General features: G+C 41.6%; 1 protein-coding gene across 8 annotated transcripts in view; it reads right to left on the reverse strand.

Annotated features, from left to right (window-relative positions):
- LOC129827990 (LIM and calponin homology domains-containing protein 1-like) overlaps positions 1-12140 on the reverse strand; it is a 164612-nt gene extending 152472 nt beyond the window's left edge. For 2 of the 8 annotated variants that reach the window (XM_055889369.1, XM_055889364.1), the window contains exon 1: positions 11782-12139. In XM_055889369.1, the coding sequence (XP_055745344.1) occupies positions 11782-11883 (102 nt within the window). In that variant the 5' untranslated portion in view covers positions 11884-12139. Of the gene's footprint in view, positions 1-11781 lie in introns of all 8 variants that reach the window. The other 6 variants (XM_055889365.1, XM_055889367.1, XM_055889368.1 and 3 more) reach the window with 5 other exon arrangements.
- Positions 12141-17465: the final 5325 nt, after the last annotated feature.

Here is a 17465-nt window from a genome sequence, read left to right on the forward strand (position 1 = left end):
TTTTACCAGTATTAAATGTCAGGAACTGTGAAAAACTGAGTTTAAATGTATTTGGCTAAGGTGTATGTAAACTTCCAATTTCAACTGTGAGTAGTACTTTAAAGTAGTTTTACTTAAGTATTTTACACCACTGCCAGCCCGGCAACTACCCTCATTCACTTTACAGAGGCAGATGTCGGAGACACTGATATCACTTAGCAAGCACTTAGTGCAGCTAGCCTAAACTACAGAACTATGTTGGATAGTGGCCTGTTTAAGCAACGTTCTCAGGTTGGGAAACTGCTTGAAAATATTGATCTATACTCACGATGGGGTTAATCTTTCCATCATAAAAAGAAACGTCTGTTGCTAAAATATAGTATGGCACATATTTCGGGGTAAAACCAAAGTTGTGAACACTGAACATTTTGCACTTGTTACCCAGACCAAAAGAGAATTTACACTGGCTTTTTAGTCCAAGGTGTCTCGCGGTCTGTAGTGTTTTTTCATGTAAATAATATAACCGTTGTTATTTCATACTGAAAATCACTGGGCTGACATGGCGTCTGTCAGAGTCGAGGGCCAGTGGTGACCCGGCACTTGCCAGTCAGCTGAGGGATGATTGTGTCACTTTCCAGAGCTGGTGACAGGGTGCATTATTGCCAGGGGCAACTAACTGAGGGAAGAGTATGTGTATGCATGTGTGTGTGAATGAGGTGGGGGGATTCAGGAGCTTTGGAATGTTGGGGTGGGTGGGTATTGAATCGTGTGTGTGCCATAAACAATAGAAACCACCCCAGCGCTGTTCTGAAAGGAACCATTCATAGCGGGCGGTCATCATTTCTGCTTCTCTAGACCAATTTGGGTATCTCACCCTTGCAGAATTTCTACCAAAAGAACAGTTCCCCCCAGTACAACTGAGTTGGGTTGAGCCTAAAAAGCTAATTTCAATGAAATGGGTTCTTGGATCTCCAAAAGTGAGGGGGGAAACAGTGGTGTGACAAGAAGGAAATATAGGTTGTGAAACAAGGGCTCATTGATAGAAGTGTCTAAGATGATAAGCAAAATAACAATTACACTAGGAGTTGAACTTGAAGTTAGGCATGCAAGAAGCCTGTTGAGATAATACTGCCTGAACTTTAGCCTCTATTGCTAACAAGACCATTTGTTGGAATTGCACTGGAACCAGTCCTTATGTAGAAATGGATGTGTGTATATCAATATCATATCACAGTGAACGCTCTGTGTCGAAGAGCAACAGTGAAGGGGACACCTAATTTCCCATTGAAATGTCACCCAAACTCCATAGGAAAATAGATAGGGCTTCTCTAATTGGATTATACAGTAAGTGTGAGTGAATATGTGTTCTGTTGCAGGTAATGACACACTGTGCAGGTTACTTCAGTGTGTGTGTGTGAGTGAGTGTGTGTGTGTGTGTGTGTGTGTGTGTCTTTGCCCCACTGCAGACAGAGACACACTGTCAAGTTCCAGGGCCTCCCTTGACAGTCCAGAAAGAGACCAGCTCCCATGAGCCTTAGCTCAGCTAAACTAGGAGGCCATCTCAGTCTTTTTAACGCCCCAATTAAAATCATACACGCTACTGAGAGATTGCTCCACGTATCACTCTATCCATCCTTCCATCTTCCCATCTGTTTGACTATACCCATTGTCTGTCTGTCTGTCTGTCTGTCTGTCTGTCTGTCTGTCTGTCTGTCTGTCTGTCTGTCTGTCTGTCTGTCTGTCTGTCTGTCTGTCTGTCTGTCTCCAGATATAAAGACAACAATTGACCAATTATAACTACTGTACGATGATGATGACCCTAAACTGTTGAATAGGAAGTAAATACAGTGACGGCTGATTCAGTTTTTTAGGATTCCTTGTCCCCTGCTCAGCAACTTGTACGCGCCTCAACACTAACTTGATGTGTGCCTTTGTTTTTGTACCCAGAGAAGGAGGCAGGTCACTTTGCTTTGATGAAAGGCCTAATCTGGGAACAAACCTAAATGAACTCCTGCTGTTGAATAGGAGGAAGAACAACCCCCCCATGGTTCAAAACAAAGTCCACAATTATTGTTCTGCTTGATGGAAGAATTTCAAGTCTTACAGGAAACTAGACTTTTCTTCCTGGTTGAAAAATGTCAAGAACGTTGGCTGGGATGGTGGTGCCATTTAAATCCGTGGCTCAATTTGTGACAATAGCACAATGATTTATGACAATGTAAAATATATTGACGTCCCAATACCATTGCACTGGATTTCTGAACTGATATACCAAACAAAAAATGACGCATCAAGCCATTTTTTAAAATGTAAACTATTATATAAAATTATCGCCACAAAAAGAATACTCAATATATTGGGCATTGAACAGTCATCCCTATGCAGACTCTGCTACAAGTAAACAAAATCAATAGATAATGTCTTTTGGTACTGTCCTTCGGTGGCTTGCTTTTAGAGTCAGGTCCAGGAATGGTTGTTAATTCACATTGTCTGTGTTCAAATGGATCAAAAAACAGTACTGATAGATCTGGGGAAAAAACACAACCAACTAATGGGAAATATGATTATACTCTTAGGTAAAGTATATATTTTTAGGGCAATCTCGGTAGAAATTGCACAAATAAAGAGGTTCAAGACCCACGTAAGACATCACAGTAAAATATAAGGATGTATTGCAAAATAAGGATGTATTGCACCAAATAACCAAGATGGCGTAGCAGTCGGACGTGTGTTTGTCTTGTCCTGTGTAAATAGTAAATTGGCTGTTACTTCGTTTTTTTCGTATATATTTTATTCTCACTTTCCATCTACGAACTAAATATACTTTCCTGCTACCCGCCTCACCCAATGTGGTACGGATCTGCTATTTTTATACGTTATAACTGGAACCTCCATCAGAGGCTAGCCAGCTAACTAGCTACTAGCTATTAGTCATTGTTAGTCACTGCTAGCTGTCTTCACTTTTAGCTCGGACACTAGCCAGCTTTAGTTCAGTCAATACCTGCCAGTCTGCACAGCGACTTATCAACCCAGAGCATATCGGACTGCTTTTCTCTACCACACCACCAGACTCCTGCCGCTCTGGATCATTACACCGGATCATCGCAGCTAGCTAGCTGCAACCGAGTGGCTATTGTTGGCTAATGCCTCTGTCCCGAAGCAAGCACCAGTTAGCCATGAGCTAGCCTCGAGCTAGGCCCATCTCCCGGTTAGCCGATTAAGAATACCAGCTAATTCCTGGTCTACAACACCTTTTGCCAATTGGCCTGGACCCTTTACTGTCGAAACGGAGCCCCGCCGGTCCATCACGACTGGTCTGTCGACGTAATTGTCCGATGTGGTTTCAACAGGCTTTTCCGTTGCGATGTTGCCGAAGACCCATCTGCTATCCCCGGCCCGCTAGCTTCTGAACACCGTATCTCGCCTAGCGTAGTAGTGACTACCGAACGGCTCCCTGACTCACCTATTGCTGCTCATTGGACCCTATGATCACTCGGCTACACAGCTGATGCCTGCTGGATTGTTCACTAGCACAGTACCTCATTGTGTTGATCTGTCGGCCCCAGCCTTGAACTCAGGTCCTGTGTGTACCTAACTGACCCTCTCTGCCCATTCATTGCCATTTATTCGTTGTTGTCTTAGCTCACCTGATCAACACCTGTGATTGCTTTATGCCTCGCTCTAATGTCAATATGCCTTGTCTACTGCTATTTCGTTTAATTCTTATTGTTTTATTTCACTGTAGAGCCCCCAGTCCCGCTCAACATGCCTTAGATAGCTCTTTTGTCCCACCCCCCACACATGCGGAGACCTCACCTGGTTTAACTGGTGCCTCCAGAGATGCAACCTCTCTCATCGTCACTCAATGCCTAGGTTTACCTCCACTGTACTCACATCCTACCATACCCTTGTCTGTACATTATGCCCTGAATTCTACCACGCCCAGAAATCTGCTCCTTTTATTCTCTGTTCCCAACGCACTAGACGACCAGATCTTATAGCCTTTAGCCGTACCCTTATCCTACTCCTCCTCTGTTCCTCTGGTGATGTAGAGGTTAACCCAGGCCCTGTAGCCCCCATTACTACACCTAATCCCCAGGCGCTCTCATTTGTTGACTCCTGTAAAAGCCTTGGTTTCATGCATGTTAACATCAGAAGCCTCCTCCCTAAGTTTGTCTTATTCACTGCTTTAGCACACTCTGCCAACCCTGATGTCCTAGCCGTGTCTGAATCCTGGCTTAGGAAGACCACCCAAAATTCTGAAATATCCATCACCAACTACAACATTTTCCGTCAAGATAGAACTGCCAAAGGGGGCGGAGTTGCAATCTACTGCAGAGATAACCTGCAGAGTTCTGTCATACTATCCAGGTCTGTGCCCAAACAGTTTGACCTTCTACTTTTAAAAATCCACCTTTCCAGAAAGAAGTCTCTCACTGTTGCCACTTGTTATAGACCCCCCTCAGCCCCCAGCTGTGCCTTGGACTCCATATGAGAATTGATTGCCCCCCCCCCCCCCCCCCCCCATCTGTCTTCAGAGTTCGTACTGCGAGGTGACCTAAACTGAGATATGTTTAACACCCAGGCTGTCCTACAATCTAAGATAGATGCCTTCAATCTTACACAAATTATCAAGGAACCTACCAGGTACAACCCTGAATCCGTAAACATGGGCACCCTTATAGATAGCATCCTGACCAACTTGCCCTCTAAATACACCTCTGCTGTCTTCAACCACGATCTCAGCAATCACTGCCTCATTGCCTCCGTCCGTAATGGGTCTGCAGTCGAACGACCACCCCTCATCACTGTCAAACGCTCCTTAAAACACTTCAGCGAGCAGGCCTTTCTAATCGACCTGGCCCGGGTATCCTGGAAGGATATTGACCACATCCTGTCAGTAGAGGATGCCTGGTTGTTCTTTAAAAGTGCTTTCCTCACCATCTTAAATAAACATGCCCCATTCAAAAAATGTTGAACTAAGAACAGATATAGTCCTTGGTTCACTCCAGACTTGACTACCCTTAAACCAGCACAAAAACATCCTGTGGCGTACTGCCCTAGCATGGAATAGCCCCTGCGATATGCAACTTTTCATGGAAGTCAGTAACCAATATACACAGTCAGTTAGGAAAGCAAAGGCTAGCATTTTCAAACAGAAATTAATTCTAAAAGGTTTTGGGACATTGTAAAGTCCATGGAGAATAAGAGCACCTCCTCCCAGCTGCCCACTGCACTGAGGCTAGGAAACACTGTCACCACCGATAAATAAATCTACGATAATCGAGAATTTCAATAAGCTTTTTTCTACGGCTGGCCATGCTACCCCTACCCCAGCCAACAGCTCTGCACCCCCAGCAGGAACTTGCCCAAGCCTCCCTCCCCCCCGCTTCTCCTTCACTCAAATTCAGATAAGTGACGTTCTGAAAGAACTGCATAATCTGGACCCCACAAATCAACTGGGCTAGACAATCTGGACCCTCTCTTTCTAAATTTATACACAGAAATGGTTGCAACCCCTATTACTAGCCTGTTCAACCTCTCTTTCGTATCGTCTGAGATCCCTAAACATTCCCCTCTTCAAAGGAGGAGACGCTCTAGACCCAAACTGTTACAGACCTATATCCATCCTGCCCTGCCTTTCTAAAGTCTTCGAAAGCCAAGTCAACAAACAGATCACAGACCATTTTGAATCCCACTGTACCTTCTCCACTATGCAATCTGGTTTCCGAGCTGGTCATGGGTGCACCTCAGCCACGCTCAAGGTCCTAAACGATATCATAACCGCCATCGAAAAAAGATAGTACTGTGCAGCCTACTTCATCGACCTGGCCAAGGCTTTCGACTCTGTCAATCTCCACATTCTTATCGGCAGACTCAACAGCCTTGGTTTCTCAAATGACTGCCTCACCTGTTTCACCAACTACTTCTCAGATAGAGTTCAGTGTGTCAAATCGGAGGGCCTGTGGCCGGACCTCGGACAGTCTCATGGGGGTGCCAAAGGGTTCAATTATCGAGCCGACTCTTTTCTCTGTATTTATCATTGATGTCGCTCTTGCTGCTGGTGATTCTCTGATCCACCTCTACGCAGACGACATCATTCTGTATACATCTGACCCTTCTTTGGACACTGTGTTAACAAACCTCCAAATTAGTTTCAATGCCATACAACACTCCTTCTGTGGCCTCTAACTGCTCTTAAATGCTAGTAAAACCAAATGCATGCTCTTCAACCGATTGCTGCCCGCACTCACCCGCCCGACTAGCATCACTACTCTGGACGGATCTGACTTAGAATATGGGGACAACTACAAATATCTACAGTTGAGTTCGGAAGTTTACATACACCTCAGCCAAATACATTTAACTCAGTTTTTCACAATTCCTGACATTTAATCCTAGTAGAAATTCCCTGTCTTAGGTCAGTTAGGATCACCACTTTATTTTCAGAATGTGAAATGTCAGAATAATAGTAGAGAGAATGATTTATTTAAGCTTTTATTTCTTTCATCATTCTTTCATCACATACCCACAGAAGTTTACATACACTCAATTAGCATTTGGTAGCATTGCCTTTCAATTGTTTAACTTGGGTCAAACGTTTTGGGTAGCCTTCCACAAGCTTCCCACAATATGTTGTGTGAATTTTGTCCCATTCCTCCTGACAGAGAGGGTGTAACTGAGTGAGGTTTGTAGGCCTCCTTGCTCGCACACACTTTTTCAGTTCTGCCCACAAATTGTCTATAGGATTGAGGTCAGTGATGGCTTTGTGATGGCCACTCCAATACCTTGACTTTGTTGTCCTTAAGCCATTTTGCCACAACTTTGGAAGTATGCTTGGGGTCATTGTCCATTTGGAAGACCCATTTGCAACCAAGCTTTAACTTCCTGACTGATGTCTTGAGATGTTGCTTCAATATATCCACATCATTTTCCATCCTCATGATGCCATCTATTTTGTGAAGTGCACCAGACCCTCCTGCAGCAATGCACACCCACAACATGATGCTGCCACCCCCGTTCTTCAGTGTTGGGATGGTGTTCTTCAGCTTGCAAGCATCCCCCTTTTTCCTCCAAACATAAATATGGCCATTATGGCCAAACAGTTCTATTCTTGTTTCATCAGACCAGAGGACATTTCTCCAAAAAGTATGATCTTTGTCCCAGATGAATGTGGTACCTTCAGGCGTTGGGAAATGAACCGTCTGGATGAACCAGACTTGTGAAGGTCTACAATTTTTATCTGAGGTCTTGGCAGATTTCTTTAGATTTTCCCATGATGTCAAGCAAAGAGGCACTGAGTTTGAAGGTAGGACTTGAAATACATCCACAGGTACACTTCCAATTGAATCAAATTATGTCAATTAGCCTATCAGAAGCTTCTAAAGCCATGACATAATTTTCTGTAATTTTTCAAGCTGTTTAAAGGCACAGTCAACTGAGTTTATGTAAACTTCTGACCCACTGGAATTGTGATACAGTGAATTATAAGTGAAATAATCTGTCTGTAAACAATTGCTGGAAAAACGACTTGTGTCATGCACAAAGTAGATGTCCTAACCGACTTACCAAAACTATAGTTTGTTAACAAGAAGTTTGTGGAGTGACTGCAACCTAAGTGTATGTAAATATCCAACTTCTGCTGTAGGTGTCTGGTCAGACTGTAAACTCTCCTTCCAGACTCACATTAAGCATCTCAAATCCAAAATGAAATCTAGAATTCCTATTTCGCAACGAAGGATCCTTCGCTAAATCTAGAATTCCTATTTCGCAACGAAGGATCCTTCACTCATGCTGCCAAACATACCTTCGTAAAACTGACTATCCTACCAATCCTCGACTTATGCGATGTCATTTACAAAATAGCCTCCAACGCTCTCCTCAGCAAATTGGATGTAGTCTATCACAGTGCCATCCGTTTTGTAACCAAAGCCCCATATACTATCCACCACTGCGACCTGTATGCTCTCGTTGGCTGGCCCTCGCTACATATTAGTCGCCAAACCCACTGGCTCCAGGTCATCTATAAGTCTTTCCTAGGTTAAGCCCCGCCTTATCTCAGCTCACTGGTCACCGTAGCAACACCCACCCGTAGCACGCGCTCCAGCAGGTATATTGCACTGGTCATCCCCAAAGCCAAATCACTGAAGCTGGAGACTTATCTACCTCACTAACTTTAAGCATCAGCTGTCAGAGCAGCTTACTGATCACTGCACCTGTACACAGCCCATCTGTAAAGCCCACCCAACTACCTCATCCCCATATTGTTATTTTTTGTTGTTGTTGCTCTTTTGCACCACAGTATCTCTACTTGCACATTATCATCTGCACATCGATCACTCCAATGTTAATGCTAAATTGTAATTATTTTGCCACTATGGCCTATTTATTGCATTACCTCCCTAATCTTACTACATTTGCACACACTGTACATAGATTTTTCTATTGTGTTTTTGTCTGTACGTTTGTTAATCCTATGTGTAACTCTGTGTTGTTGTTTTTGTCGCACTGCTTTGCTTTATCTTGGCCAGGTCGCAGTTGTGAATGAGAACTTGTTATCAACTGGCATACCTGGTTAAATAAAGGTGAAATAATAAAAAGAATAAAAAGAAACAGGAAATAGTAAAATGGTAGTGTACTGGGAAAGATGGGTTGGAATGAAGACTAGGGCCTAATTTATTTATTTCAATTGACTAATTTTCCATGTTGCATTTATATTTTGGTTCAGTATATACAGTACATTCGGAAAGTATTCAGACCCCTTGACTTTTTACACATTTGGTGAAGTTACAGCCTTATTCTGAAATGCATATATTTTTTTAATTATTCATCATCAATCTACACACAATACCCCATAATTACAAAGCAAAAACAGGTTTTTAGAAATGTTAGCAAATTTGGTAAAAATAAAAAACTGAAATATCACATTTACATATGTTTTCAGACCCTTTACTCAGTACTTTGTTGAAGCACCTTTGGCAGCGAGCCACGAGTCTTCTTGGGTATGACGCTACAAGCTCGGCACACCTGTATTTGAGGAGTTTCTCCCATTATTCTCTGTAGATCCTCTTAAGCTCTGTCAGGTTGGATGGAGAGCGTCGCTGCACAGCTATTTTCAGGTCTCTCCAGAGATGTACGATCAGGCTCTGGCTGGGCCACTCAAGGAAATTCAGAGACTGTACTGAATGCACACCTGCGTTGTCTTGGCTGTGTGCTTAGGCTCGTTGTCCTGTTGGAAAGTGAACATTCACCCCAGTCTGAGGTCCAGAGCTCTCTGAAACAGTTTTCATTAAGGATCTCTCTGTACTTTGCTCCGTTCATCTTTCCCTCGATCCTGACTAGTATCTCAGTCCCTGCTGCTGGAAAACATCCCCACAGCATGATGCTGCCACCACCATCCTTCACCGTAGAGTTGGTGCCAGGTTTCTCCAAACGTGACGCTTGGCATTCAGGCCAAAGAGCTCAATCTTGGTTTCATCAGACCAAAGAATCTTGTTTGTCAAGGACCAGACAATCTTGTTTCTCATGGTCTTTAAGGTGCCTTAAAGTACCAAGCGGGCTGTCATGTGCCTTTTACTAGAGAGCCGCTTCCGTCTGGCCACTCTACCATAAAGGCCTGATTGGTGGAGTGCTGCAGAGGAACTCTGGAGCTCTGTCAGAGTGACCATCGGGTTCTTGGTCACCTCCCTGACCGAGGCCCTTCTTCCCTGATTGCTCAGTTTGGCTGGGCGGCCAGCTCTAGGAAGAGTTTTGGTGGTTCCAAACTTCTTCCATTTAAGAATGACGGAAGCCGCTGTCTTCTTGGGGACCTTCGATGCTGCAGAATTCTTTTGGTACCCTTCCTCAGATCTGTGCCTCGACACAATCCTGTCTCGGAGCTCTATGGACAATTCCTTCGACCTCATGACTTGGTTTTTGCTCTGAAATGCACTGTCAACTGTGGGACCTTATATAGACAGGTGTGTGCCTTTACAAATCATGTTCTATCAATTAAATTTACTACAGGTGGACTCCAATTAAGTTGTAGAAATATATCAAGGATGATCAGTGGAAACAGGATGCACCTGAGCTCAATTTTGAATCTCATAGCAAAGTGTCTGAATACTTACGTAAAATAAGGTTTTTCTGTTTTTATAAAAACCTGTTTTCGCTTTGTCATTTTGGGGTTATTGTGTTTAGATTGATGAGGATTTTTTTTTTTTTTAAATAAATTGTAGAATAAGCCTGTAACGTAATGAAATTTGGAAAAGGGGAAGGGGTCGATACTTTCCGAGTGCACTGTATGTCTGTCTGGAGCTCAGAGTAACCTAAATGCCATCTTTACCAGTGTCTCTGACAAGGTGCTGACAGATAAGTAACTGCAGTCAATGAAATTCAAATTCATTGCATATTTCACAGGCGTAAATACTGTATCTAATGCAGTTCATCTAAGTTACTCTATTTATCAAGACAAAATGTCAAATTGGTAGGCTTCAATCAGAGTGCTAACACTTTACATTAAGGCATGCTTAAAAGGACAAGTTTGTTATAACTGTAGGCCTGTTCATTAGCATATTAGTTTAGATTAAGTTTATACATCTGTAGTAAACAGTTATATAACATTGGTTGGAATTGTGTGCCTGCAAGTATACCGCAATGTAAAGTGTTACTCTGAGAGCGAACCCAAGGCCTAACACTCATGGTTAAGAAATATAACTCATGGCTGAGAAATGAAAAATAAAAATGAAACCTTCTTCATTCACCTGATATCAGTATGTTTGGCTTTTGTTTGCTTCCTTCAGAAACCAATGACCTGCATTAACTTTCAAGCCCCTCAAGGGAACCCAGTGACAGACAGCAGGTGTGTGTTGGTAATGAGAGCAGTCCCCTTGTGGGGACAGAGAACAACAACAACCTACCAGTCAAATAAGACAGGGCCAGTCATTTCTGCTTTAAAGTAGGTTAACATACAATTTGGCCCCTCTAGGGTATAGTGATTGTAATGACAATGGTGCCATGAAGTAAGCTAAAATCAATACATTTGGAATGTAAATCTTCTGATAAAGTAAATATCTGTTGAAAATAAGCTCATATGAAGGTGAAAGCAATTGATTTATTACAAAAGATTGGCAGTAATCCTAGTCCTCTCCTATGAGACAAGGTGATATGATGTGTGTGTGAGTGTGTACAGTGTGTACAGTGTGTGTGTGTGTGTGTGTACAGTGTGTGTGTGTGTGTGTGTGTGTGTGTATGTGTATGTGTGCGTGTGCGTGTGCGTGTGTGTGTGTGAGAAAGAAAGAGAGAGAGAGAGAGAGAGAGAGAGGGTGGGAGGTAATTCTGAAAATACAGTAAGTGTCCAGTATATTAACTCATGCCTCAAAGGTATTTAACATAGGCGTAGTTTACCAAGCTTTGTTCACATCACAACAACCAAAAACGGTGTTGAATAGAACAATGAGACACCATAATGCGGCCAGTGAATGCCATGATTTAAATTCTCACCGAACAAAAACCAGTTTGTGCGATTATTGTCCGCCAAGCTCGCAATGACCCCAAAATCCATTCCACATGATGCATTCATTGTTTTCGACCAAACACGCTCCACAGCAGAGGCTACTGTTCGCAAGGCAAGTGGGGTGAAGAATTTGCGTCACTTTTTCAACAGGTGACTAGGCAATAAACCCTGCTAGCCTGGTTCGCCGTGCCTTTGTGAAATGATAGTATGATAACGGGAAGGCACTTTTAGCCAAATTACAAGTCTCTAAATTGCATTCTGCAATGCAATAACGTAAGCGTAAGAGTTTGATAAGGACAGTGACTCACCTCAATCCATTTCTGCGCTTCTAGAAACGCGGGCTCGGAGGCCGATTCGGAGAGGACATGTCGCTGGTGTGGTTGTCCTATATCTGCAGCGGGACTTGCCATTTGCAAAGCTGCTCAGTGTTAAAATATATGAACAAAAAAGCTTGAACCAAATTGGAAAATCCCCAGGCTTTAGCCTCAGCACCTGACCGTGAAAAACAGATAATGCCGTTTTTTTTGTCTTGACTTGCTGTTTAGGTAGTCTCCCTCTCCTTCAGTGCTCCTTCGGTTATATGCTGCAAACCCGCGGCAATGCACTTGCAGCTACCAATGATTTATATGTACACTAGATAACAGATGGAGGCACTGGGTTGAAATCGCCGTGCCTCCATCTTGGCACTTCCACACCGTTGTAAAAAAAGACTGTATTTTGGAAGCTATAGAAATGCATTAATGTCTACTTCTGTTTTCGTTACGTGTATTCTATACAGGCATCTTAATGCATAATTGTTTATTGTTTTATGTGAGCTAAACATGAAAATGAACACCTCTTCCCTCACAGAAGGCTGAGAGATTCGACATGGGCACAGCTTCCACCCGTCAAGCCATAAGACTGCTAAATAGTTAATTAAATATTTAAATAACCAATAGCTATCCAGACCCTTTGACAACTCTTTTGACTCTCATCACATACACTGCTGCTGCAGTTTACTATCTATCCTGTTGCCTATTCACTTTATCCCTACCTACATGTACATATCTACCTCAATTACATAGTACCTCTACATATCGACTCGGTACTGGTACCCTGTGTATATAGCCAAGTTATCTTTACTCATTGTGTATTTATTCCTCATGTTATTACTTTTTGATTATTTAAAACAAAAAATCTCTGCATTTTTTTTTTTTTTTTACTTTTATTTTATTTAACTAGGCAAGTCAGTTAAGAACAAATTCTTATTTACAATGACGGCTTTCCCTTGTTGGGAAGGGTCCGTAAGTAAGCATTCCACTTTTAGTCTGCACCTGTTGCGCTGCTTCCACTAATCCAGCACCATTTCAACTTCAACGTTTCAACATCATCTAATCACCTATGCTTAGTCTAATACAGTGACAACTAAAAGATAACAAAAACGATTTAGTCCATTCAACGTAAAATAAATATGATGTGGCTGTCCACGGTACTGATTTATCTGTGTGTGTGTTGTGTGTGCGTGCAAGTAGAAATAACATGTTGACTCACCATACTTGCAGAGAAACGCCAATGCCATCCTCCTCTTTCATGTTGCCTAAACGGTCTATGTACAGTACACGCTTTTAGTTTTTGTTGTTCTAGGAAACCTGGCTAAAATGCTTGATCGCTAGCCTAACTTCCTATAATTTTCAACAATGTGCCAGGCCAGCTAGTTAACTTTAACCTACTACATCTAGCTACATGTTGAACTTCCATCCTCTCAGGCCAGGGGCACAATGTGTGAATTTTTGGTTGGTTCTGAATTGCTGTTATAATCATTGGCCAGTACAGAGAATTAAGTAAAACCACAAGTCTAAATCCCTATCTCAATCCATGATTAATTTAGGAAATTGCAAGCTAGCCACCGGAGGACAACGACAAAATGAGATGCAACAATATAATTTTTTCTGTCAATGAAATTTGGCTTCTGATGTGATGTGATTGGTGTGAAGCCAAATCGAAACTGGCTTCCCTTGATACTTTTTTTTGGCGTGCCAGGACCATTCACAGCTGAGCTCACTCAGTTTAGCTCAACGCTGATGAGTTATTATTTTAGATCTTTTTTCATCATGGGAGGTCAAATGCTCACTGGCTTCCCTTGCATTCAATGCAATGTCAAACTCTTTTTGCCAAGACAGCATCAGATAGATGGGCTACACATGCTGAGACACAGGGGCGCTGTTTCATTCGTTTTGATGCCTTCTCCGGCGAGATACATTCAGCCTTTTTATTTATGAAATACAGAGCGATGAAAGATAAATTATTTTGTATGCTTGTTTCTTGGTCAATTTTTTGGGGAAGCCTGGCTTTCCTTAGCATCCATGAATTCACGACACTGGGAACGAATCAACTTGCTCACACCACAATATGAATCGCACCAGTAGCTATGTTTCCATTAACTTGTCCAGGGATTTTTTTTGTCAACATTTAAAAAGTTGCATAGAAATTAGTCACGACAATTGCCTGCAATGGTACATTTCCATTGACCTGTCTTGTGTAGATAAAAACAGATGGATGTGATGGCGTTACACCTTAAAAAAAACACCCACTGGGCACAAATGTAAAATGATTTGATGATAATGTATATTTTCGTTAGTTTATCATACTACCGTCATCAAAATGTCATGAATTGTAACCACTTTTAAATAGGGGGATGAGATTGATGCACCCCCCTCAAAATCCCCTTCAAAATGTGTCTGTTTAAGATAGAGATAGGCCTCTCGGTATGGGACGCGTCTTAATCCACTGCATCTGCCTATGTCGGCCTTCCGCATGTGCGGTGGAAAGTGGCAGAGTTACAGAGCTGTTTGTCAGACCATGAGACATCCCAAAAATCCGTCTTCTCACGAAAACGTCTGTAGTGTCCTGTGTTTGAATGGTTTGGCCTACAAACACACACGACTCGTCTGAAGTGGGTAACGTCGATGTGCTAACTTGTGTCTGTAGCGTTCGAATGGTATGAAGGGTATGAAGGGTATGATATTTGTGCATCTGTAACTTTCTCACTAATCACTATTCACGATTAAGTCAGGATTATCCGTAATCATGGTAGCATCCATGATTAGAAGTGTTTAGAAACATATTCTATTCTTATTTCCTATAAAACTGACTCCAAAATGACACAATGCAATATTTACTGTTCATTTCTACTGGGCACAAAATAATCTGAAACACAACCAAAGCAAACAGCAAATGCACCCAACACATTTGTAGAGTCACAAGATTATTGTAGTCATTGTGTGCTATGAATATGGGATCAAATACTTAACTTTTTACTGCTTTAATACACATAAGTGAATTGGTCCCAATACATTTGACCCCTAAATCGGGAGGATTAGGTACAAAAAGTGGTGTAATTTCTAAATGGTTCACCCAATATGGATGAAAATACCCTCAAATTAAAGCTGACGGTCTACCCTTTAACATATTTGTCCTTGTTTGATTTCAAAACTTTTGGAGTATAGAGCCAAAATAATCGTAGAAAATTAATTGACACAATAATTATGGAGGGCACTGTACGTGTTGAAGAGCTTTCGTATATCTCCTAGATATAGAAAAACTTTTCAAAATCGTATTCTTTATGATTTATTTTTTGACTGTTTGTTTTGCCATTTATGAATGTATTATTCAGTGCGTTTCTATGGGCTATGGTAGTAAAGACCAAATTCAATATTTTATCAAATCATTTTTACATACAATAGATTTTTTATACCTACAGGGGTCCTAAAATTCTGAATCAAATAGCTAAATGAGATATGGTATGACCATCTTAAAACAATTCCATATGTTAGCTTAGTATAAGTAGCCTCAGAAGCATCTGCATTCAACAAAGGCTGTGTGGTTATCTTTAGACATATTCTCCACATTTTTACACAGGCAATTGTTGATATATTGTCCTCGTAAAATGTTGTTACACCCCCCCCCCCCCAAAAAAAGATAGCCACGCCCACATAATTTACAAACACACCATATTATTCAACCAATATTACTTAGGGTAGTCAAGGTATTTTATAATCAATAGTTTGTCAATAGAAGGAATTGGCATATTGGCTAAATGGCAAGAAAACTAATTTCAAGCCGTCTACTGACCTCTTGTGGAACAATACTGAACACCAGGCTTGAAAATTCACTTTAGACTTTCTCTGTCATAACTCAAATCCTAGTACACACCTTTGCACTCCAGGTTCAAATCCTGGAGCCCGTCTGAAGTAATGTGCTTTATAAGTGTATCTTGAGAGAGGGTGTTACTTATTAGGTGCTGTTACTCTTCATCTAAAATGTCTCTTATTAGATGGTAATTCTCTCCAGTTCCTGACAGATGGGGTACAGCTCAGTGGTAGAGGATTTGACTACAAATCAAGAGGTCCCAGATTCATAGTCCTGGTGCCCACTTGAAATGAAATGCTTTATAAGTGTGATTTTAGAGAGGGAGTGTTCTTTATTAGGTCCTGTTACTCTTAATCACAAAACATAGGCCTTATGGACAAACTCAATATAATAATGTTCATATGGTTCATGTGGTATTATTGAAAAAAAAAGACAAACGGTCCAGAAGGCACGTTTTTAGAGGGTGTTGAATAATTTTTGGGTGATTCTCAAAATTTGACCCTTGGGTCTTGACTTAGTGACCATTTGCAATATGAAAATCTACGGTAGAGTGCGCTCGACATCTTTGGGATTTTTGGTGTATGACACTTGGCATTTGCCATATGCCACTTGCCATATGGTTTGGATGAACTGCCGTCCATTTGAGTGGTATTTGTGATTGTGTATGTGTTTCGTCCAATGCCAATATGTTGCCATTCATTTTTGTCCATTTCATGGGGGTTTTCCCTTATTAGCTGTTTTTTCTCTCTGCTGTTTTTTCTCTTAGTATCTAACAGAGGGGGTAGTGCGTTACACTTCAGATCAAGAGGTCTCAGGTTCAAATCCTACTATCCCCTTGATATCAAATACATTATAGGTGAGTTTTCATAGAGGGAGAGTTCTTTATTATGAGTTCATTTTTAGGTAATATAACTCTCCATCTAAAATGTCCGTTATTAGATGTTTTCGTCTCTGTCAGACAGTTCCAAGCAGAGGGTGTGTTACAATTCCGATCAAGAGGTCTCAGGTTCAAATCAATTTGTCCCTTTGAAATCAAATACTTTATGGGTTTGTTTTCATAGAGAGAGTGTTCTTTACTAGATTATGGCGCTCTCCATCTATAAGGTCCCTCATTAGAAATGTTTTCCCACTTTAGACTGTTGCTAACTGACGGGTATAGCTCAGTGGTAGAGCATTTTACAGCAGATCAGAAGGTCCCAGGTTCAAATCCTGGTGCCCCTTGAAATCAAGTACTTCAAGTGTATCTCTACAGAGGGTGGGCTCCTTTTTCGGAGCTGTTACTCAATCTAAAATATCCCTTATTAGGTGGTTGTTCTATCTGCCAGACGGTTCCTAACAGAGGGGGTAATGCATTACACATCAGACGTCTCAGGTTCAAGTCCTTCTATCCCCTTGAAATCCAATTCATTTTAGGTGTGTTTTCATAGGTGGTGACGTCTTTATTAAGAGTTGTATGTTAGCCAACATAACTCCTTTTAAAATGTCCTTTATTAGACCATTTAAACACCTTTAGACAACTCTTGACAAGTTTTCCACGTTTTCCATGTGTTTTTTCTAGCAGAGGGGAATTGCTCAGTGGTACAGCATTGGTCTACCGATCAAGATGTCCAAAGATCAAAACCTGGTGTCACCTTGAAATCACGTTCTTTCTAAAATAAAATGTCCATCATTAGATGTTTTGTCAAACAGTTCCAAATAGAGTGGGTAGCGTGTTACTCTTGAGATCCAGAGGTGTCAGGTTAAAAATGTTCTATCCACATGAAATCAAATACATTACTGGTGTGTTTTCCAAGAGGGAGAGTTCTTGATTAGGCAAAATAACACTCTATCTAAAATGTCCCTTCTTAGACAGTTTTTTCCTCTT

The sequence above is a fragment of the Salvelinus fontinalis genome, chromosome 29, assembly GCF_029448725.1.
Source record: "Salvelinus fontinalis isolate EN_2023a chromosome 29, ASM2944872v1, whole genome shotgun sequence".
NCBI lineage: Eukaryota > Metazoa > Chordata > Actinopteri > Salmoniformes > Salmonidae > Salvelinus > Salvelinus fontinalis.